At 49.1% G+C, this 22,689-nt stretch overlaps 6 protein-coding genes across 6 annotated transcripts; 4 read left to right on the forward strand and 2 right to left on the reverse strand.

Moving 5' to 3' along the window:
- Window positions 1-329: 329 nt before the first annotated feature.
- Window positions 330-2,279, forward strand: BKA67DRAFT_658911 (KRI1-like family-domain-containing protein; the record flags this gene model as incomplete). The annotated part of the gene is made up of 1 exon (XM_046107367.1): window positions 330-2,279. The coding sequence occupies one exon, from the start codon at window positions 330-332 to the stop codon at window positions 2,277-2,279; it is 1,950 nt and encodes a 649-aa protein (XP_045958897.1).
- A 2,647-nt stretch (window positions 2,280-4,926) lies between these two features.
- Window positions 4,927-6,458, reverse strand: BKA67DRAFT_565789 (uncharacterized protein). Its single transcript, XM_046102831.1, has 4 exons — window positions 6,318-6,458; window positions 5,631-6,255; window positions 5,435-5,495; window positions 4,927-5,376 (listed from the first exon to the last, which is right to left on the reverse strand). The coding sequence occupies exons 1-4, from the start codon at window positions 6,404-6,406 to the stop codon at window positions 5,180-5,182; spliced, it is 972 nt and encodes a 323-aa protein (XP_045958898.1). The 5' UTR covers window positions 6,407-6,458; the 3' UTR covers window positions 4,927-5,179.
- A 2,766-nt stretch (window positions 6,459-9,224) lies between these two features.
- On the forward strand, window positions 9,225-11,446 carry BKA67DRAFT_285681 (uncharacterized protein). Its single transcript, XM_046095974.1, has 6 exons — window positions 9,225-9,627; window positions 9,777-9,991; window positions 10,043-10,100; window positions 10,159-10,378; window positions 10,429-10,550; window positions 10,606-11,446. Exons 1-6 carry the CDS (start codon window positions 9,482-9,484, stop codon window positions 11,282-11,284), a joined length of 1,440 nt encoding a protein of 479 aa, XP_045958899.1. The 5' UTR covers window positions 9,225-9,481; the 3' UTR covers window positions 11,285-11,446.
- Window positions 11,447-12,629: 1,183 nt separating this feature from the next.
- On the forward strand, window positions 12,630-14,044 carry BKA67DRAFT_285703 (uncharacterized protein). The gene is made up of 2 exons (XM_046095975.1): window positions 12,630-13,589; window positions 13,646-14,044. The coding sequence occupies exons 1-2, from the start codon at window positions 12,817-12,819 to the stop codon at window positions 13,674-13,676; spliced, it is 804 nt and encodes a 267-aa protein (XP_045958900.1). The 5' UTR covers window positions 12,630-12,816; the 3' UTR covers window positions 13,677-14,044.
- Window positions 14,045-14,426: 382 nt separating this feature from the next.
- BKA67DRAFT_285631 (uncharacterized protein) lies at window positions 14,427-16,559 on the forward strand. Its single transcript, XM_046095973.1, has 3 exons — window positions 14,427-15,269; window positions 15,320-15,559; window positions 15,614-16,559. The coding sequence occupies exons 1-3, from the start codon at window positions 14,548-14,550 to the stop codon at window positions 16,227-16,229; spliced, it is 1,578 nt and encodes a 525-aa protein (XP_045958901.1). The 5' UTR covers window positions 14,427-14,547; the 3' UTR covers window positions 16,230-16,559.
- A 686-nt stretch (window positions 16,560-17,245) lies between these two features.
- BKA67DRAFT_658915 (uncharacterized protein) lies at window positions 17,246-18,844 on the reverse strand (the record flags this gene model as incomplete). Its single annotated transcript, XM_046107368.1, has 5 exons — window positions 17,246-17,797; window positions 17,859-18,183; window positions 18,236-18,418; window positions 18,478-18,590; window positions 18,641-18,844. The coding sequence occupies 5 exons, from the start codon at window positions 18,842-18,844 to the stop codon at window positions 17,246-17,248; spliced, it is 1,377 nt and encodes a 458-aa protein (XP_045958902.1).
- Between the last annotated feature and the right edge of the window lie 3,845 nt (window positions 18,845-22,689).

Below are 22,689 nucleotides of genomic sequence, written 5' to 3' on the forward strand. Positions count from 1 at the left end.
GCCTAACCTAATTCTGATGCTGGCTCTGACGCTTTGCCAGGCGTCCTTCTTATCAGAGAAAGCCGCCCCGCTTGAGTGGCAGTAAGAAGAGAAGAGAAAAAAAAAGTTGCAGAGCTCTTAAGGCCTGGTCTCTGTGTGATCTAAATCTAGTCTGGTGTCGCAGCAGGTACCCAAAAAATCCCAATTCACTTCAATCTTCACCACTTTTCATATTGAAGCAACCGCCGGACTGCCACATTCTTCCCAGGAAGCCTTTAGAACTAGGGGCACTGTCAGATAGTCCTCGCACTCTCTTTGACCTAAAACCACATCCCCCATCTCTCTTGACCATGGCTCCTTCTTCCAAAGACCGGAAGATGACCATGTTCGACGAAAGTGAAGACGAATCCGATGGAGGCGCACAACTCAAGGTCAACAACGAATACGCTGCACGTTTCGAACACAACAAGAAGCGGGAAGAGCGCCACAGGCTAGAGGAAAAATTCGGCAAGGGCAAACCCCAGGACCACCAAGACCACGACGACGACGAAGACGATTCCGACGATGAGACCGAGGATGAGGATGGCTACCTCGCAACCGAAGAGCTCGATGCTCAGCTCATGGCCACCCTCGAAGCTCTCCGCAAGAAGGACCCTCGCATCTACGATCCCGAGGCCAAATTCTACGACCCAGTAGACGGCGCCCCCCAGCCACAGCCCAAGGAAAAGAAGGAGAAACCAGTCACACTACGAGACTACCACCGCGAGAGAATCCTCGCCGGCGACACGGGAGCCGACGAGGACCAAGAGCACCCCCAGACATACGGCCAGGAGCAAGACAGCTTGAAAAAGTCCATCCTGGGCGAGATCAACTCCCAGATCAAGGGCCACCACGAGAGCGAAGACGACGACGGTGATGACTTCTTGAAGCCCAAGGCCGGCGAGGCAGAGCGCATCAAGAAGGAGCTGGCATCCGACGGCATGCATCCGTCGCGGGCCGCCAATGTCAAGGGGGCCAAGGCGGCCAAGGGCAAGAAGGCCTTGTCCAACCTCGATGTCGCAAATGCCGAAAAGGACCCCCAAACCTACCTGTCGAACTTCCTGGCTGCCCGCGCTTGGATTGAGCCCGGAAAGAACAACTGGCAAGCTTTCGACTCGGATCAAGAGGACAGCGATGGCAAGGCTGACGAATGGGAGGTTGCCTACAACCTGCGATTCGAGGATCCCAGCAAGAGCAACGAGGTTCTCAAGTCCTACGCCAGAGACGTCGTCGATGCCAAGTCCGTTCGCCGCGACGAGAAGTCGGGCAGAATGAAGAAGCGTGAGGAGGAGCGCGCACAGAAGGAGGCAGAGAAGCAAGAACGTCGTGAGGAGCGCAACCGCCTCCGCAACTTGAAGATTGAGGAAGCAGAGGCCAAGCTGAAGCAAATCAAGAAGGCAGCTGGTCTTTCCGGCAAGGACCTCGACGAGGACGAGTGGATCAAATTCCTCGACGACAAGTGGGACAACGACAAGTGGGAAGAAGAGATGAACCGAAAGTTTGGCGACGAATATTACGCCGAGGGTGAGGGAGCATCGGATGACGAAGACAGCAAGAAGCACAAGGTCAAGAAGCCCAAATTCGATGACGATATCGACATCAAGGATCTTGTGCCCGACTTCGAAGAAGACGAGCTTCCTGATGTGGTACTATCTGATCTTGAGGAGGCAGGAGAGGAACAAGAGGAGGTCGACGACGACAATGAGGACGAGGATGAGGACGAGGACGGCCCAGCCCGCAAGAAGCAGAAGACGACCAAGGATCGTAAGAGGGAGCGTCTGACTACTCAGAAGGAGGCACGTAAGGAGCGTTCCAAGATCGAGGCTCTTGTTGATGCCAAGATGGATATCGACGATCCCATAATTCCAGGTGGCTCGTCCAAGAAGACTCAAGGGTCAAGGTTTGCCTATCGGGAGACTTGGGCGGAGTCTTATGGCCTGACAGCCAAAGACATCCTCATGGCACCCTCTGATTCCGCCCTGAATGAATACGTTGGCCTGAAGAAGTTGGCACACTTCCGACCAGCCGACAAGAAAGCCAAGGACAAGAAGCGGTTGAGTAAGAAGCAGAGGTTGCGACAATGGCGAAAGGAGAACTTCGGCCCCGAGGCCGAAAGAGAAGGTCCTGCTTTCGTTTTTGGTGATGGCCAAGTGAGAGGAGATGGCAAAGAGGCGGTCGAAGAGGAAGCAAACGCCGTCGAGGGCTCCAAGAAGCGCAAGAAGCGCTCTGGACGCAGCAAGAACAAGGCTGGCACTGACTGAAGACTCGGTAGAGACTGGTCAAGGCGTTGGGAAATTGATACCAAATAAGACTTTTTTCTTCCTTTTCTTGCCCCTGTCAATCCAATGTCAAAGTAGATACCGTGATCCCTTGTGTCTGCCAATTTTTCCGTACCGTTTCCTTGCTTAAAAAACGACAACTTGCTTTTTTGCCCCCAGCCTGGCAGCATATCCCAACACGCTCCAGGACAATTCGAGCTTACCGTACCCTCGAGTTCCATGACAACGTACTATCTACAGACGGCAGACAGGACAGAAAGCTTATATCTGAAAGGGAGAGTGGTTGGTCCGAGACGTACATTTATAAATGCAGATTAATACAAAGGCCCCTAAAGCTACTATAATACTGTATTCAAGGTCGTTATGAATGCGATTCTCAACAATGGCAGGAACCAAAAGCCCCGTCTGGTGCTCTGGTAGGCAACCTCCAGCGCTGTATAGTAGGCACCCTAAGGCCTTCCCCCCCCCCCCCCCTTTCTTCTTCTGATGCCTCAGATTGTTATGCACGGCGCATCCTGACTCGGCCTTATATCTGCGCGAAGCTGGCGGTTGTTGTCTTCCCTAGCTTAGGCGATAGGGCTCTCCTACTTGTCGGTTGGAAAGGCTAAATACTGGTCGTGTTTCATCTTATCCGTCTATTCGCCCTTCCATTGTCCCACCCGATACTGACCAATGTTTATTTTTATTTTTATTTTTATCTTATTTTTATCCAGTGTTTGTGTCCTGTCAGCTTGACATGGCAGTGTGTCCGGCTCCCTGGTCATGATGCGATATTTTGTCCATAACGCTGGATATATATCCCCCGAGAAGCAAGCAAGTAATGCCATACTTGTACGTAGTTGCTTGGGATTTGTTCCAATACATCTTGATTTAGTTCTGACCTCGACTCTCATACCAGGTAATTATGTCGCCAGTCAGTAGCAAAAACAAAGTACGCTCTGGACCGTGGCTTCTAAAATGTTCAGAATCAAGACGCCTTCGACTTTGAGAATGGCCGTCCCGAGGTATTCTTTCCGGCTTTCTCGCCAACTTTTGTCCGGAATGAAACCTTGCTTATCTCTGTTCGAAGCCCAAGCTTGATCTCATATCAGTCCATGATATTCCTCGGCCTGAGCTCCAGACAAAAAAGAGAAGAAGAATAAGAAAAAAGATTTGCTCGAAAAAGCTGTTTGGTCCTACGACCATCGTTTGGCCCATAAGTATGCCCAACATGTCTATTACTAATTACCCTCCGGGACATTTGTCGATGGCAACCTCCGTGGTCCCATCTCTACGACAGGTCTCAATGCCCATCATCTCCGGGAGCCAATCTCTGTCCCGTTTCTCCTCGTACTCGTGTTCGCTTCATTGACTTTAGCACTGGCACTTACTCCGCGAGCTGTTGAATCGACTATGCACGCGTAGCCTCACGAGAGCATTAGCTCTGTGGTGCGAGGAACCTGGCCGTGTTACATATTTCGTGTTCTGTTGAGACCCGCGTCCCGGACGCCGCGATCCCCCGAGCCAATCATCCCGTGCTCGGGCCACTGTATCGATGTGTTTCTCCAAGACGATGGGAGAGAACCCCCAGATCGATGACCGGGCGACAAACGCTGACTAGTGAAGGCTCGGAGGAAGATCCGCTTCGAGTTGACCCTAATCAGGCCTTTACTTACACTAGCTCTAGGGTGCGGGTTCTCTTATTCGTGAATAAGGATCTCGGGGGCAAGCGGTTCGGATCTTACCAAAGCAAGGGCATTAGGGCAGACGGGCCGTTTGAAAACAGAAGTAGATCACGGCAGTACTTACCCGGGTGACCCCCCGCTGGCTGGCTGCCTGAGCTGATCGCATGTTTTCTAAAGTATAGGTAGACATAAAGCTCATGCATATTCCCAGGTTATGCCGACGGAAGCAGAACCCAGCGAGATGCTCTAGACTTCCACAGAAATCTCACAACCTGTTGGGACGGCGTAAAGTACCGCATGGAATGTCATGGGACATAGTAGGGCTTTGTCATGCATCGATGACTAGGTTTAACCTTCTGCGGCTCCCGCGACAATGGTGTCGAGTCCACTGATGTGGCCCTTCTTTCCATGCACGGCCGAATGTACCGCAACACACCCCAAGGCAGCAAGAGAGAAGAAGAAGATCAAGCAGAAGAGGGCCGGAAACGCGAAAGAAACAACTAGTTGCCAGCGAGCCTCCGAGAGCCTAACAGACCTTGCGACCTGGCCCGATCAATCAATCGGATTGCCAGGTTCGCCCAACCCGGTAGGACTTGCAAATGTGGCAGCAAGGCCAACCACTCATTGGAGGAGCCCAATATGTGACGGAATGACAACTCTGCGCATGCATTTGCGTGAGGTGTGGTGAATACGCTCTAGCTCTGGCCGGATTCGGAGGCCTTTATTATGCACGGTTGGTGCCCAATAAACCCGACATTGCCGGCAATGGCAATTCAGGTAATTCGAGCAAGGCTGAGAGACGTGGAAAATGATCAGATTGAAGGAGGCTTTGTAAGGAACATAAGAATATAGTATCCACATTGCCACGCTTTGCATTTGAAAATCAGATATATTCCCATTGATCCTTGAAACTCCCTAATAAGTTTGGCTCGCCACATAATGTGTTCTTCCCCTGAAGAAAATTTCGAGCACAATTGAATCGTGCAAGGAGATTCGTGATTTCTCATCCATCGGGCACCAGCCTCTCGTACACACACACACACACACACACCTTGTCAATTAGCATGATTCCCAGAGGGCTCCGGGTATCTCCCATATATACAGCCTGGTGCTGTCTATTCGCATCCTGCAGATGAAAAAGAAAAAAAGCTTGTGTGATGTCTTCATCGTAAAGGTATCATAAGCCGTCATAACGTGAGTGTCCTGTCCTTCCAATATTCAGCGGAAGCGAGCCGCGGCGGCGGCGCTCCGCTCCTTGATCTGTTGATCTGTTGAAACGTATAGTCTGTCAAGGTAATCCATGGCTTGCGCATCCTTCAAGATTTTAGCCACTTGGATTCCAGCGCTGATTAGTTGGAGAATGTTTCTATCATCCTTCAAGGGGCGTGATTGATGCTTTGCAGCATGACGCATTTCTGCAACGGAGTTAGACCGCGCTCACCCATGCACCGCAGAGACATTTGGAGTACATACCTAGTGAATTCTCCAGAATGGTAACAAATTGCTTAATCTGTCCATTATATAATACCCTGGCCTGTCACGTACAATGTCAGTGGCCGTTATTTTTTGCATGCAAGATATCGTCCTTATCATCAAGTTCGACTGAGCTGGCTCGTCGATAAGGTCCCTGGGGGTGGGAAGGTGCGCAGTATGACGCAGATAAACTCACAGGGATTCTCCTCTTCGTTGCCAGTCTTTTCAGTAAGTAAACCCATTCAGTCCATTCCCGGTCCTGTGGGCGCTCGACTGGCCTCATATCCTGGGTGAGAGGAATAGGAAACTGATACTTTGCGACAAAGTCATAGGCACACTGTGACAGCCTGTCATTCACTTGATTCAAGACACTGTCTTGCTCCTGCACCAGCAAATTCGTTGGGAGATGTGGAAGATCTCTCTCTTGCATGGCGATGTAACTAGGAGGTGGCCGTTGCAGGAATTGATGAGGGCCATCAAACTCATCTCTGTTCGATGGACGCCTTTGAGGACGGCCCTTGCCATGACTCTTGGACTTTCCAGCGACCGAAGAGCCTGTTCCATTTTCTAGGCCATAGTCGGATATACCTGGCGAAGCGATTATATCGTCAACAGAATCCGTTGGTGAGTAACCTCCTTGGCCATGTAAATCCCACCCGTGGGAGGTTGAACCGTGGCCGACTGTGTAACTTCCCGAGACCGGTCGAGATGTATATACCGGCGATGATGAGAAAGTCGACTCGGGTCGGCCATTAGTTTCGAACGGCGCACTGATTGGAATACTATAAGAAGGACCAGGTCCACTAGATGGATATGCAACACTTGGTCATGTTATTATGACAGTCCCGTCATGGGCTCAAAGGCTAATAGCGGTGTCCCTTACCTTGACCGTGGGTAGGTGTTATCATAGGTACCACCTTGGTATGGGTCGCTGTATGCGATACTTGAGTGAGTTAGCCTAACCATAGCCATCGTGATCGGGAGATTTCTGAAGATCGCACCTGCGGGATGGGTTCCAGGGTCCGTTCGACATGGCAGTTGTCCTATAGGCTAGTTCCGGCTGGGTCATGTTCCTTGGCGGGAAAGTCCGAAAGCAGAATCTCAACCTCGAAGACTATATCGAGGGAATCAAAGACAGTATAAGTGCGCTTGAAGTTCCTCCAGGCGGCAGCCTTCCGTTTGGATAAATCCGTGATTTCCGGGGCTCTCCAAGTACACGGGTCTAAGGGGGGTTTTTTTTTCTCCTCCAGAAAGGCGGGATACAAAGTTGAGAAGAATGTTCAACCTGGGATATACTGGTTCTCCGGGGAGCGGTGTGCTCAATGTTCTCCGGCTGACTGGATGAATTAATGGGGCCTTTGTCCTAGGGAAATTTAAGAGTCCGCTCCTGGAAAAATGAAGATATTGCTTTCAGTTAATGGAAAGGTGTCAAAGTACCCCGCGGCAACGGTACTTGAAAGCAACTTTGGCTGACTTTCCTGTGTTGCGAGTGATCTGTACAGTGATGAAGTCGATGATCAACAATCCTGATATTGGGGAGGGATCACTTTCTTTATGTCCACCTCTATACTCTTGAGGCAAATAGTAGTTTCGCCACTTGGGAACAGATCTGTCGGGTAGATTGACCTTGTAAAGCAGGTTGTCTAGGATGTCAGCCGCCCTGAAAAGGTTCGTAAAACCCGGGGCGATGGGGATGTTGATGCCAACGTCACTCGCAACAAGGGGTTGGCTTGTGACCTGGAATCGCCGTAATCTCAGTATTTCGCTCAACTGAACTATTCTCCCAACGGGCGAGGATAGGCCTTGCAACGGAAAGTTTGTTACCCGCAGCAAATGCAAGCAAAAGTCAAGTCAATCGCGGCAATTCAGTTAGAACAATCAGCTATGGTCAAGGAGCACCCCTGGAACATGTTGCAACTCAAGCCTGGAAGCTTTTCCAGGACGGGCGAAGACTGAATATGTCATCTGAGTAGTGGGGGCACATCTTATCCCAAACCAGTGTAGGGCATCGATTGGGCTCGAAGATGGAACCCAACCACCGTTGCGAAAATGCGGTACTGGTCTCGACGGGCAACTCTGCTCTACAAGGAATTACCTTGAGAACAATGGCGGTGACCTGTGGTTCGCAACCCTTCGGGCGGCTGCAAAGAATTGGGTTCAAGATGTGGCACAATGGGGTAGAAACCCAACGTTGCCGACCTCAGCAGTGCCCGCTTTGCCAACACGCGCGGGACCACATGTACAGAAACGAATATTGCTGGCCACTGGTTGCTGATGCCACGGCGAGGGACTGCTCATCAATTGGCTCAGACTGATAGGGCCATAATTGGGCAGTCAGAGATGAGGACTTTATGATGGTTTTGGAGCCGCAAAAGGCTGCGTCGTCAACTTCCAAGGTTTATGTGGTATTGCCATCACTCATCGAGACGCAGTTCAAGCGCAGGTTTGTTGTTCTATGCCAGGAAGGTCAAGCAGAAAATAGTGCTGTAGTGGGGATGTCGCTCAAGCCCGGCAATCTAATGAACGACAAGGCGGCGGGCACCAAATAACTAAAATAAAAGTAAAGCCCAAACCGACTGTCCATATCAATGTGTTCGTATTCTGACTCGACAATGACATAGTAATCACAATGTCATGATTCGTGTCGCTTGGAGACATTGTATACTTGTTGCGACATGAATGATAATAATAGTACAGCCGTATTTCAGGTAGTGGTTTATATGGATGCCTAAAGCTGAAAGGCGAGTATGGGGCTGCGTTCTTGGGGCTTGATGAAAGGCATATGTCTCCGGGACTTAATCAAATGCCAATGGCTTTATTTTATGAGCTGTTCTTAGCCAGTCTACCAGTGATGGCCTCAGAGTTTGCAGGATCTTGTCCCGATAGCAGCCTGTTACACTTTACAAAATGCGCCACAGTAAGGTAGATGAAGAAACTGTTAGTATACAGCTGCGAACAAAAAGGGTGCCTTTAATTGCCCACATCCTCGCCGGTATTGAAATCCCATCGTCCGTGGGATTGAGTTGCTGATCGCGACGTGTCCACTGGATGCTGTTATTAATCAAGAACTTCATTCGATGGATTTAGAATCCAGTTTACTCGTACTATTAGAAATGAGAGCTCCAATCACGACTGTTCTGCCAAAATTTTAAGTTCTTACAGTGGATAGGATAAATATAGCCGCGTTTCCGGTCTCCCTTTTTTGACAGGGCTCATAGGGCTATTTTGCTCTACCCAGGCGGCCGGTCCAACGTTCCAAGCGCCACATGTACGGTACTTGGGTTGGACATGCCTCAACGCCTCGGAGGGAGAGCAAGTTCATATGCAAAATAGTTACGTTCTCCGACATCAGCGCATGAGATATTGCAGTATGCAGTTATCATTTGCTTGGATCAGACTATTCCGTGTTTGTCGTCGGACTGCCGCGCGCTTAAGGCAACTTAGCTGTGATGTCGAAAAGGACCCTGCGACCTACGTAGAAGAATTTTGGAATGTCCGAGGGGTGGTTCGGTTAACGTTGCGACATGGCTGAATGATCGCTAGACTGCTGTCCAACGTTCGAGAACAGGGGGTTTCAGGAAAACGCTAAGCGATTGCCGAAAGGATTGCAGACCTTTGCAACAAAACGGGCTCATTTCGTGTGTCGGATCCTTCAACTAAAAGCATTCTGCTCGTCCTGAACGGTGCGGGTCCTCCATGGTTCGCATGCACCAACGACGGCATGCTAAGCTTTTCAGGAGGGGGGAGAAATACGGTTGCCTTGAGGAGAGCATGATGAAATACAACGTATTCTGTAGGGTTCGCGTGCTCTTGAATTTCAGATTTGATCTGACATAATCAGTAGATGTGTATGAATGTCGTCTGGTCGCCCGATGTCAGCCATGTACTACGAAAGCTCGCTGCTAATGGCAAGTAATATGAGGCCAATTGAGGAGCAGCCCTTGCTGATCCGACAGCGGCAACGCAAATTTCACCGCAGGTCCAGAAATGGTAAGTTGGAAACAGACGGTTTGACGACTGGGCTTTGGTGACCGTCGAGTACCATATATGACATCTGGAGAGTTTGCTGACTTATCCGCGCATACGTCGCCGCGGCGCCCCATCGGCGTTGTTGTGACGTGGGCGCGTGCTACCATAGGCTGCACCGTATGCAAAAAGAAGCATATCAGATGCGACGAGAAAACACCTCTATGGTAAGTAGTCAACCCGTAGGTACTCACTCATCAAGGTTATATATCTTTGATGAGATCTACTGTTGCGTCACCACAGCGCATTCGCTGCAATCCTTTGGCCCCCATTTGCGCATCACTTTGGCAAACGTGCACGCTAACAGGAAGTGCAGCACATATTGCCTGCGACATGGCGGAGAGTGTATATATTTGGATGTAGAATTTGGTATACCAACCAACGGTAGAGACAAGGATTCCGAAGTGTTTCACCATGTCGACGATAGATCATCGCCGGTGTCTCTGGGCTTGTCAGACAGTACACCACGAAATCCATTTGTTGGTACTGGCTGTGATATACCATTCAAGTCACGACCGTTATTTCAGCTTTGTATGTAAATTTTCTCGCACTAGGTGCAGGCTTACTCACAGTACGCCGCAGTCCTGAGTACTAGAATCCTCCACTCAGTACCAATAGCCAGAGAAAAGGATTCATTTGTGTAAGTTAAGCAATATACTATCTTTGCCCGCTAGGCTGATACTGACTATGATTCGCAGCGTCTACCGTGCCCTATCAAACCCGGGTTTCCTCCACGCGGCTCTTTTGATGACGACACTGCAATGGGCGTGGTCGACAGGGGATAGCGAACAATTCCGAGTACCATATCTATATCATAAGCTGCAAGCTATACGTTTCGTCAACGAGCAGTTAGCAGAATCCGAAACTGCAGTGGACGATGGTACCATTGCGGCAATCACAAGTCTTGCTCTAGTCGAGGTGGGTAATGAGTCAAGCACGGATAGAGGACCTCGACTAATATCACAAAGAATTGCTTGGGTTCTGCCGATGCCGTAGCATTCCACTTGCGTGGGCTGATCAGAATCAAGGACCTGCAAAGAAAGGTCGCTGGCAAGAGACCCATGGGCCTTCTTCAACGACTTATTCTAATGTATGTCATCGATTGGTTCCACCGAAACAACCAAGAGACTAAGACCTGCTCACAGGGCTGCACGTTGTATCAAATCACGACCGCCATATGACATACTCGATATTCTACAAACAGACGACACTCACCAATCTATGATCATATCATTATTGGGCATAGCGATACGTCCGATCCGCCCGAATCATGACATATTTGCCCTGAGCCGACTGGATCTTCCATTCGAAACACTTTCAGACTGTTCCCATGATTCACAAGCACTCGACAATACCTCCATTGGCCCCTTACAGTCCGTTGATACCAGCAGGAGCGATTTCATCTCCTGCTATTTTTACCTTTACATAATACTTCGTGACCAGTGGATAGACTCGTTCGTACTCAACTGGTTCCTAGAGCAATTACTTGCCGACGTCTGCAGAACGGAGTCTCTAATGCAAAAGGGCCAATACAGCCAGACTTTGTGGTTTTGGACCGTCATGTTCGGAGCTTCAGCAACAGTAGCTGCAAAAACCACGTCTTCCTTAGAGGAAAATCAAATGAAGGCAACGAAAGATTCGTACATGGACAAGATCAACCTCGCAAGCCAGCTACTCAAAATCAAGAGTTGGGAAGGGGCAAAGTCAACCATGCAACTTTTTGCTTGGGAGGACGGCTTTGACGGGGAAGAAGAGCTCAAAACTTTATGGGAGGAGGCTGTTTGGGCGGATGGTAGTCGTCGTCCGAAGCTACCATTGGTCTAGTATTCCCTAAGAAGGTGATGTGTTGAGTATAGGCTCGACGTCAAGTATCGTGGGCTATGCAAGAACGAAGTTTGTTCTGAACTGTGAAGATGTCGAACACGGTCGAGACAGCCAGCGTGGATGCATGCAAAGCTGGGCAGACGATGACATGGCACCTCTGTTCAGGGTGGAACCAACAAGCAGAAAGACAACTCGATGTGCATATATATTGGGGTGGTGTCAACAGCCACGACGAAGCAAGTTCTCTAAGCCTTAGCTTGTACAGTAGACTAAGTACAACATTTTGTTGCGCAGGCCGCTACCAATGAGCCCATACCGATTGAGATGCTCGCATGCTTCGAAGGTCGTGGGATGTTACTCCTCGGGCGTCTATATTCTAAATTGAGTTGTATTCTGCATTGGCTGATGAGACGCTTCCCGCATCTGTGTATACGGGAACGAATGAAACGATTGCCATTTCCCTTGTTCGGAACACGCCGAACCACTCTGGTTGTGGGAAATGGCCTGGTATTATATTTGCCCGGTCAGCAGGCGTTATGACTTGTAGGTTCATAGTGTATGCAATGTCTGCAACTTGTGTCCATTGAAACTTAGATCACACCCTCAGCATTAATCACGGTCCTGCGGTCCAAAATTCCGGCCAAAAACTGCATCGCTGGTGTGTGTTGGTCATTTGGGCATGGCATTTGTATCCGACGACCTAGCCGCGAGAAACGTGCTAACCTAGATGTATCGGAGACACCCATTTTGAACAGCCTTGAATTTCCTTCTGGAAAGATGAAATCTTCTGGCTCGGTCACTCCCGTCCTAAAAACGGGACTACAAGAGGCAAGTGGCTCCTTTCACGTTTTCTGCGGTGTAGTAAGGGTCCCTTTGAATGATCGGCTGTCGCGATTCAGCCCACTACTACGGCTCTCGTGCATTGGCGTCGTGGGAAGATGTACTTGACCGACAATCATCATTTCGGAACATCTCCACTCCGAGGCTGGTAACACGAAGGCTTTGCTTGAAATGATGGGTCAAAAAGGGAGAAGACTGAGGCTTTCCGCAATTCGCGCAATATGATTTCGTGATTCCGGAAGGTGTGCTCGTTGTCATGTGTTCACCTTCTGAGCTGGTCTGCAGTGCTGCGTTGTCGCTGCAGCCATAATGCCTCATCACATTGTGGAATCAAACATCTTCTCTCGATTGATAGGCTGTTGACGACGCTGTTCTCCACCGGCAACCATAGAGACCCGTTGCAAAACCAAGGTCTTGCAGGGTAATACTCCAATAGGAAGAGTTGGTTTGACTCGCGCCTATTACACGTGCAGGAGCAAAGGGCCAGCGCAGTAATCCCAAGACATGCGACCAATGTGACGGCCAAATGGGAAACACGACGGCGGCAGCAATCCTCTCCAATCCTGGGAAAGAGTTGGCAGTTAGTTGAATTGCAACTTGACCGCCAGAGCGAATGAATACATGAGAGAAATGCAAAGCGGAGACAGCAACAGTAGCGTCGACCAGGTCTGACCCTGGCAGTTCCGCCAGCCATGCTCCTTTCCCAAGACAATACTCACGATAAAACCCGCTTGAGCCCCGGCTCAATGCCCAACTTCCTCTTCTTCCCTCTTTTCTTACAACCCAACAAACATTTCAGCCCAACGACCCAATATTCTCAAACCCTCCTCTACATCTTTTGCAAATCCTCGCCTCATTTGTGCATCGACGCATACCGCCCTGATCTCCCGGCTGTGAAATATCATCCCAGGATCATCTCTGTACAACTCTTTCTGCTGTCGACCACAACAACATTCAACAGCCCAAGGATCCTTTGTACGCGAGACACATTATTGTCTTGTATTCCGCGAGGACTTCATCCGTCAAGGATTATCACAAGGACAAGCACTCCAGCTGTGTCTGTTCCAGGAACAATGACTGCTTCTGTCGCTCCAAGCTACAGTTCGTCTCTAGATATGGACAACGTCCACACTCCCGCGAGGTATATTACACTGCTTTCTATTTACTACCGGAGCTTTATTTGCAACCATCAAATCATGTCCTACGCTCAGTCATGTAATTTGCTTTTCACATTGCGACATACCAGCCAGTGCTTGGTAGACGCAAACACCGAGGGATCAGGACTCCAAAGGACATTTTCGAGGACATTACCATTACCCAGGAAAGGATTCCCATGGCTTCTACTAGGATCACTCAATCACTCCGGATTGAACACTGAGAAGCTGTCCCGGCCTCAGTTGGATACACAAAACAAACGAAAGAAATTCTTGAGACATAGTCTCCCCAACATCTCCAATGAGAGATGGTAAGTTTCACCCGCAAGCATGTGACTCCGAGCATCCCTTTCTGAGGACGACAAAGGAACCTGCCCACAGGTTCGACATTACCGTAGCACACCGGAAATGGATTTCACTAGTTCTCCGATTTCATTCAATGGATTTTCATCTGACCAAGGATTATTTTCACTGTGGACGGTTCTTTTCGACAAATCGGATTCCAGGTCGTGTCCCAAAACTGCTGGGTTTCGCGGACACATTTTCTACTGAATCATGGACTTGCTCAACATTTACTTTGTTCAACTATCAGCGATGTTCAGCAACCAACTTGGCTGGATCATTGCAACCGAAATGGACTGGAATTTTCGCCCCATGGATTTTTCTAGGATGGTTCACTTCAACATTTCCCGAGGTCTCGAGTTCTTTCATATTCACCTGTAGTATCTCTACCTGGTCACTGGAATTTTCTTTACTGGACGCTGCGTGCTACTCTTCCTGGAGTTACTATTATGCACAATTAACGGTACGTATAAGCCATTTGAATCGGCTTGAAACGGTTCACTTCACCTAGCTCGCGTGTCTTAGCCACTAACATGCTTCCTTTTGTGCCTGTAGGCTCTTCCAAGCTTCCTGGCGCCATGGACTGCATATTTGCATTTCTTTCTGTTTCGTTAGTCAATTTCGATCCCTGGCTTGGACTCTCCGCACCTGGAATACCACCAATGGACACGACCAGCATAACCATGGATACCAAACTGGACACTCGTTTATTCGCCCCTTGGATTGACTTCGACTGATACAAAAGCTTGGTTTGTGCAACATACCCCGATGATTGTCTAATGCTAAGCTAACTAATATCGCAGAAGCCAAAGTTGTGCCAAGCTTGATTTTCTTTTCGTCTTTTGTATTCGGCGCATATAGTCTTCCTGGGAAAGTGGGCAACAGAACACTAACAAAATTAGTGAATACAGCACATACTCTCATAACATGATGAGCACTTCCAACGGACATTTCTATTCTCATACAGTACCTGCGGACCTTAATGGTTCGATATGGGATGCTACTGCAGCAGATGGTACACAGAACTTCCATGGAGAACCTGACTTTTCTTTTTCTTTTGGCCACATTACTCCCAGAGCCAATGGACAGGACCCAACAGAGGATGACGTCTCCGGAAAATGGATGTCCACAGAGGAAGCCCCGGTCATCGCAGAGCCCATGCGAAGGATCACTTCACAAAGTTCCACTGGCAGCAGCCACAAGAACAGAACAATCAAGGCATCTTCGATGAAGAGCCGCCCAAGGATACTGTCTACTGTATCTCATGGTTCACACATGTCAGCTTTCGACATGACAGGTAACGCTCAGGCAGATGCCTACCTCCTACATGACTCAGACGCCCACTCTGTCTCATCACAAATGTTCTACCCAACGCTTCCCATGAGCGTCGGCATGGATGGGCTACCTTATGCCCCAGATATGCTAGCTTCGGGCTTAGGTCAACAGCATATGGACCCAACCCAGATGCATTTTGATGCTAGCTTGACAGGTAACTCTCCCACAGCTTCTTGGAGCGATTGTTTGAGCCCAATCGGTGGATCTCGCACCCCCAGCCCGGCTATCACAGAGAACCCATGGAGCAATGTGCCAGTCGGATCTTCATCGCAAGGCAGCGTTGCTTCTCAAGCTATTGGACTCCATTCCCCAACGTAAGTACTATGGAACGTGAGATATATGCATGTCATTAACGATATTATAGTTTGAGCCACCACACTGGAAATGGCCTAACCGTAGAGGACTTCTATGGAGCTGACCTTTTGGAGAACGCTATGATGCCCCCTGCATTCACTCGCCGATCCAGCGGCGACGGAGAGTCGACTGCACGGGACCACCCACTTTACAAGAACGCCGTGCCGAGGGCGGATGGTCTTTTCCACTGCCCCTGGGAGGGTGATGCGTCCTGCAACCACAAGCCCGAGAAGCTCAAGTGCAACTATGAGTAAGTTGAACGATATCCCATTCTCTAGAGAGCAAGACTAATATCCTCATGCAGCAAGTTTGTCGACTCCCACTTGAAGCCTTACCGCTGCAAGGTCGATTCTTGCGAGAATGCCAGATTCTCCTCCACGGCATGCCTTCTCCGACATGAGCGTGAGGCCCACGCAATGCACGGCCACGGCGACAAGCCATATCTGTGCACCTACGAAGGATGCGACCGTGCTGTTCCTGGATGTGGATTCCCACGCAACTGGAATCTCCGAGACCACATGAGGCGTGTTCACAACGACGATGGTACGGCCCTGACCATGTCCACTGGATCTCACTCCTCCAGCCGTGGATCGCAAGCTGTTTCGGCCAAGGGCCGCAAGAGGAAGAGCAAGGACTCTGAGTCTTCCAGTGGCCGCAAGTCGTCCTCCAAGCCTACCGCCGCTGAGGAAGCTGCCGCCGCCGCCGCCAAGGCTGAGGCACCACTCATGGAGCAGTGGTGGGAGCACCGCAACGCCCTCCAGTCCTATCTCCAGCGCTTCGACAACCCTGTCGCTTTCGAGGTCTTGGAGCAATCCGGCGAAGCTGGTGACCACTTCGCTGCCATGGAGAAGATCTCGCGCAGACTGAAGAGGTCGCGTGAGCCTCACCGACGTGCTCACCAGATGCACTACTCTGGCTAAGTGAACGCAAGGATTTGTTCACACGCTCTCGACATACCATGCCTGATCAGGAGATCAAGGCACACACAATCCAGCTTTATGGCATATACATCGCTCTGATGATGGCCGGAGCTGAGGAAACCAAATGGACCCGACGGGTATGGTTTGTTTCAGCACATTGCTGGAACTGGAAACTCCCAAGGCGCTGATTTTCCATCCCTCGGGATGCAAAGTAGGGCTTTACCGGATGTCTATCCTGCTGAGGATACCATGAGGACTAGAGAAAGAGGACGCCGCAGCCGCGGCTGCAATTATGAAGTTGATCACGATGCAGTGTGTTTTGTACGGGTCCAGTTGACCCTTGCTAGTGTTTTGTTTGATTAGCTCGTTTTATTTTTATTCTATAGAAGGACACGTCGCGGGACAATGTAGAGCAAGAGCTCATCAACAGGAGGAAGTGCCTATATGGCTTTGTTTGTTACTTGATTAACTGAATCTGATTTACCACAATTAATTCTGGGCCCATCGTGCGCAACCCGTGATATCTAATCCACTTCGATTTCGCAAAATCCTTGTTAGTGAACTCCAAGGACTATCTGTGCTTAGTGCTGATAGGTGGACATGGTATCTGAAGAGTTGATGTATAAGCGTCTAAATGAAAGTATCATTTTCTCGTATGCATGTTGTGGTGTTGCGTGTTCCGTCATTCCCACAAGGAGTCGGTGGTCTTGACGTTAGGGTGTGTCGTACACCGCGGCCATAAAAACAAGAACTACAACCTGGTCCTGTCTATCCCCAGTGGAAGTCCTGTCCTATTTAATAGTCTATATACACAGAGGAACGAAAGTCGTTCAATGATGGCTAATGACTGGTATTAAGTCTAGTAAGAATAGAAAAGTAAACCTTACGCCAGAGAAATAGGATATGATAGAATAAAACAAAATAAATCGTATATGGCGATACGTGTTGCGCATGACAACGGTAGCATGTAAATGAAAGTGTGTGTAGAAGAAACGGGTTTGGCTCTGGCCACCGCTTCAGAAGACGTTGCCACGGCCTTGGTCCTCTCCCTGGTATGCTATGTAGACGGTGGTGCGGTCTTCCGCGGCCGCCGGGATGGACAAGGTGTCGGTGAACCTCCGACCGTTTCGCTGCGGCGAGAAGAGCCTCTCGGTGTCCTCCTCTTCCATTGAGAACGACGAGTCCGTCCGTAGGGGCGGCATCGCGGGGTATGAAGGTTTTTGTGTGTATTGGATGGTCGGGAGCGGCTTGTTGAGATCCGCGCTGGGCGACTTCCTGTGGACCGTCGTTGGTCTTTGGAGGCCAACGGCGAGAAGCTCGTTACTCAGTGGGCTTTCGTTCTGTATTTGCGCCACGGGCTGCGGCTGCCGGAGTGAGAGGTTAGGCGTTGAGGGCCCGTATATGAAGGTTTGGAAGCTCGCGTGGGAGCCCGTGAAGTTATTTGATGGACTTGACAACTTAGTGTCATTGGAATAACGAGATGACTTGCGTGAGCGCATGCTGGCGTCGATGACTTGGGGGAGGTAAGTAGCGAAGAACGGCTTGATCGCTGGGATTGAAGCACAGATCTTGAGGCCCATTGTTAGCTCAGACCTTCAGAAGAAGCGATGACCTTAGTTTATCACTTACAATGCCAACATAAAGCTCGATACCACTTGCCAACCACACAGCCCAGGAGTTCCATGTGGTGTCATGGTTGGTAGTAGTTGTCATGATCCATGAGAAGTAAATTCTGACAATGCCAGCGGCGCAAGCCAAGAACCCAGCACCAAATAGTCCGACGACAATGATTCGTTGCTTCCGTGGCAGCTCCAAATTAATAACGGTCTGCATTGGTAAAAACACCACGACGAAGTCTGTGATGGTGTTAATGATACCAGCAGCCAGAAGATGTGCTGCCTCGTTGATGCATTGCTTCGGCTTTAAGGACAATGTCCAATAAGCAGAAACCGGACTGTAGTCAAGGTGAGTGATGATCAACTATGGGTCTAAGGACTTGTACTAACCTGCACTGGAAAATGGATACTACGATGAAGATAAATGCATTCACGCTAATTACAACCGCGGCTGTGAGGACTGCGATGTTCATTCTTTTGTTCTTGGAACTTGATGTAACACGATGAATCATGGCCAACATGGACAACTTTGTGGTGCTGGTTGACAAATCGAAGAGGATCAACTCAGAAAGACTACGCGATGAGCATTAGCAGAAAGGCCAAGTCCTAATGCTCCGTAGATTTGAATTTACCTAAACTTGAGCGATGGAACATAGAGTCTCGGATCAACATCCCAGATGTGTCTGTTCCACTGGAGACCTACTTCACCATATACACCTATAACAGCAAACGCTGTGGCGGGCACCTTGGGGATTTGGTGAGCATGATACAGATGACAGACAGGTTGCTACTTACAAATGCAAGCAAGATGAGGACATCATCAAGGCCAAATCCTTTCGAAATGAACCGTCGCGTGTACATCCGAAGGATGATTATAATAGTGACCAAAGAGACCAGCACGATCCCAACGATCTTGCCCGCTGAACCTCGAGTCTCTGGGTTGATGTAGTTAGGCACAGGCCAGCTGGCAGCGACAGACGATGAGGATCCAGACGACATGGTCGCAACTAGTGCCCTTTCCTTAACAACACATCGGTAATTGGTGATTGAGCTGATCAGTATCTCAATGATAATGTTCTTTGGTTTGCAAAAGGTCAGAGCAGTTCTCGAAAAACCATAGTTTCTTCACAGAAAACTTTAATAGGCCATCATCATATCAACAATCTGAAAACTTGGTATTGAAGGAACAAAATGAAGTTGACGAGACCGGACTAAGGTTTGGAGACAACCGTTGTATTCTATACTCGGAAATTTCTTGAGTGAGCCAAGTGGTGGCAACAATACCGGATGAAATGCATTGCTTCCTTCATGTGCCGATGTTGCCTTACGCCCGACGTCTTTCAATGACATCTGTTTACAATGCTCCACATGTTCATGACAGCAGCCCAGCCGGAACCAGTAAGACATGGGCAGTAGTTGTTTTGTTGAGGCAATGGGTGGTGGGTCTGTATATGGTGTAAGGTGAAGCAGAGCCGCTTCAGTGAGCTGCAACATGATGCCCGAAAGTAACGTCGGACTAGGATGGTGGCGTGTCACATGCCCCCCCTGCTCGTAGTGTTAGCACGTTTGTCAAACGACGTCAGCGCAAGCATAAACCCTTGGCAGACGAACGATAGCAGTATATGGTAAGAACACCACTGATCTGTCAGGGCCTCGCTCAGTGTCTGTGCTCGTTTCGACTTGGCAGTTTGCCAAGACCATGGTTTCTGGGGGCAAACACTACCAATATCAAGCCGAAGATGTTATACCCGTAAGCGCTTGATTGCGACTGGTAAAACACCCACAGACCCGTTTCCGAAGACACCCTACGGCTGGATCCACGGACGGCCAATCTTTGCGGTCGGACACGTTTTGCCAATGGCGAATACTGCACCGCATGAGCTCCCCGAGTATTTGACGTTACAGGTATTGGCATATCATAAATGAGCGAGTATTTGCATATTGAAGAATTGCCGGAATGTCTCTCGGCAGGATCTTGTGAGCTTTGAATGGTTAAGTTGGCGGCGTAGATTCATTTGAATACACATGACTACAATTTCTAATGCCTTATTAAGCCGTGCTGTTCAAAATTGAGCAAAACTCCGGAGTCGTCCGAAGCAAGTGAGGAGTGGTACATGGTAAGGGTAGGCCTCGCGAGACTGGAGTCTAGAACCGGCAACTATTGAAGCCTTTCTATATCCACATGATCTCCATCTAGTATAGCACTCCTGCTAGACCAAGGTTGCGTTTGACAGACAAGAAACGAAAGTGCCACTAGGCATGACCTGACTTATGATACAAGCTGCGAAATAAAACCAGAGACTAGTTACATAAAGCCGAGTCTAGATTTGACTATAAAATATGACGGGAATGTGGTTTTGCAATAGGACCTTGATCGCCTCTGTGAGTAAGCTCAACCGGCAAGCTGGGTGATATCCTTCAAATTTTCTGAAACCCCGGTAGACCATTTGCGAATTTGTCGCCTCAGCACCGCTTGAATGGGTGTTCGAGTCGGCAACTTGCCTATTGTGATTGATTCCAACCTTGCGACAGGCCACCAATCATTGTATCCACTTGAGAGTGGCCCGGATCTGCAAGAGCCGAAGAAAGCGATTCATATAAAGCTAGACAAACTTGACTGCGGTCATAGCGTTTCGCCATGGTAATTGCCATAGGATGTGCTGAGATAACCTGGGACTTTGGGAGCAAAAGGCAGCGTCACAGCGTGATATACCTTTTGTTGCATTGTCCGTGCGCTAATGCCACTATTATGCCCATCCGGCATCCCGAGTCGCACGAGGAGTACAAGAACATGACTGCCGAGTTGTGGCTTCGTCGCGATTGGCTGCTCAACAAGTCAAGTTACGAGACACATATGACTAGTCGCGAAACGTGGCTTTGGCGTCTGTCAAGGGAGGGGCTAATGGAATTGTGATACGCGGCGTTTCATGCGTCAAACTCGAGGTGAATTATCTGTGACGACGCGGGGAACACCGAGCGCATTCCCTGATTGCATTTAATGTTTAAACTAGAACCCGCATGTCCAGTCCTCGTAATTGTCGGTCTGTTCCGTATATATAACCAAGAATGAGGCAACGTTAGTAACTCTGGTTTGTAGATTATTGTCTAACCTAGAGACTGAAGGTAGTGGGCTAGCCGTAGTTGAGTTGCCTGGTAGTAGAGCACCTATTGGCGCTCGCTCCTTGTGGCTGCTTTTAGTAATGCTGAATTTGGTGCTTGGGGTGAGCATGAATCCATTGTAATATGGGTACCTACTGGTGCCAGAGTACAACGGCTTAAAAGTACTTCTTGCACACGGAGAAGTATGGCATGAAGTTAGCATGTTCAAAAGAGCGTGAGGAAGGTGAAGGTCAAATGGTCACTTTCAGTTGCCAGAAACTGACTTAAACTAGTCTACCAGAAACCCATTCAGAATAGCTTATCGACCTGTGGTGGGTCATGTGACCCTTGCCCCCCGTTGACTATAACGTATCAAAAAGTTTATATCATATTACCGCTTTTACTAAAACTGTTACATTTGCTTATTGATCAAGATGCTTTATTTGGTTTGAAAAGGGCTAGAACAATACAGGCGCCATGAAACAGATTTCACGTCTTGGACGAGAATTGCAAATTTAGCCACCATGGTGCAACTGTGAACTGACCTCAGGTCCCTGAATAGCTTCTCGCCCTATTCATTGCCCGCAAAACTGAGTTGGAACTTCTTGACTAACATGTTGATTGCAAACCACATTTCACTTATGGTGAGCGTCTTACTAACGTAAATGAAGTGGCCTGTGAGAATGGCGCATTTCCACGCACGTCTTCCACAAGTTCGGGCCGACTTGTCCACCGTTCCGGGATCCATTGATCGGGCTTCCTAAAATATGTCTCAAGCCGTGCGAGTAAGTACCTCGGACTCACGATGGTCGCATTGTCCGGCACGTAGGATCTGGTAATCGTCACACCTCCCGGAGGCGACCGTCGCTAACCTCCTGTCGGCACGGGTGTGCAAAGTCCCAAAGTTTTGTTGATTATGGCGTTCAGGCACAATTCAAAGAAACCCTTTCCAGAGATATCGATTTCGAGCCCATCAGTACAGCCAGATGGTGGTAAGTACCGCGCGAGGTCGATTAGCCTGATACTATACAATGCCGAGGGTCTCTGATCAGCATGGTCTACCATGGAGGCACTATCATATTTTGCAAGTAGTGATCATACCAGTACCAACATCAATATCTGCTATACGCAAGCTCTCAATTTCTGCTTATAGATAATCATCTAGCGTTTTCAAGCGATTCTAGTTGAACTGTTTTTCGCTTACGAGGTATGTTTTGTTGCCTGCGTCTTCTGCAATCTCTTCCCGCTGCAGCACATAGTGACTCGACTAGAGCAATTCCTAGTTATTTGTGTTATGGGAACTCCAGCCGTATCCGAAGTTAACATTTCTCTCCTGGGCTTCTTCCTATCGATTTTCTCGATGAAGGATAGCTTCCGTGTAGTCTTCTACATACTCATGAGAATCACAATGAGCTACGATCAGGCATGGGTCTTTCGACTTCGCAGTACCGCAACAATCGACTCTCTCGGGACTTAGTCAATCTCGAATCATCGCTATCCTACATGCAAATAGGTTATTGTCTCCAATTGAAGCGTATCCTGACAGGGCCTGCTTGCAAAAGCAACCCGATATGCTCAATGCCTTGAATAGGATTGAGGGGACACAACTGGGACCCAACGATGACAATTCGGTAGGCAAATAAACGAATTCATCCACCGGAAATGTTTGAACACAGAGCTCGAACATACGGATAAGGGGCGAAAAATATTTCAATGAAGTGCTCTAGTCAATAGCTATATTTAAT

The sequence above is a fragment of the Truncatella angustata genome (assembly GCF_020726525.1).
Source record: "Truncatella angustata strain MPI-SDFR-AT-0073 chromosome Unknown BKA67scaffold_4, whole genome shotgun sequence".
In the NCBI taxonomy this organism is placed as follows: domain Eukaryota; kingdom Fungi; phylum Ascomycota; class Sordariomycetes; order Amphisphaeriales; family Sporocadaceae; genus Truncatella; species Truncatella angustata.

Excerpts from the sequence above, each read along its gene's own strand:
- BKA67DRAFT_285631 (XM_046095973.1), top strand. The coding sequence starts at position 14,548 with ATGATGAGCACTTCCAACGGACATTTCTATTCTCATACAGTACCTGCG. Across the intron at positions 15,270-15,319 it reads ATTGGACTCCATTCCCCAAC|TTTGAGCCACCACACTGGAA; the intron begins GTAAGTACTATG and ends ACGATATTATAG. Across the intron at positions 15,560-15,613 it reads AAGCTCAAGTGCAACTATGA|CAAGTTTGTCGACTCCCACT; the intron begins GTAAGTTGAACG and ends ATCCTCATGCAG.
- BKA67DRAFT_285681 (XM_046095974.1), top strand. The coding sequence starts at position 9,482 with ATGACATCTGGAGAGTTTGCTGACTTATCCGCGCATACGTCGCCGCGG. Across the intron at positions 9,628-9,776 it reads GACGAGAAAACACCTCTATG|CACATATTGCCTGCGACATG; the intron begins GTAAGTAGTCAA and ends CAGGAAGTGCAG. Across the intron at positions 10,101-10,158 it reads AGAGAAAAGGATTCATTTGT|CGTCTACCGTGCCCTATCAA; the intron begins GTAAGTTAAGCA and ends TATGATTCGCAG.
- BKA67DRAFT_285703 (XM_046095975.1), top strand. The coding sequence starts at position 12,817 with ATGCTCCTTTCCCAAGACAATACTCACGATAAAACCCGCTTGAGCCCC. Across the intron at positions 13,590-13,645 it reads AACATCTCCAATGAGAGATG|GAACCTGCCCACAGGTTCGA; the intron begins GTAAGTTTCACC and ends AGGACGACAAAG.
- BKA67DRAFT_565789 (XM_046102831.1), bottom strand. The coding sequence starts at position 6,406 with ATGGCTATGGTTAGGCTAACTCACTCAAGTATCGCATACAGCGACCCA. Across the intron at positions 5,496-5,630 it reads CAACGAAGAGGAGAATCCCT|GCCAGGGTATTATATAATGG; the intron begins GTGAGTTTATCT and ends TGTACGTGACAG. Across the intron at positions 5,377-5,434 it reads CATTCTGGAGAATTCACTAG|AAATGCGTCATGCTGCAAAG; the intron begins GTATGTACTCCA and ends ACTCCGTTGCAG.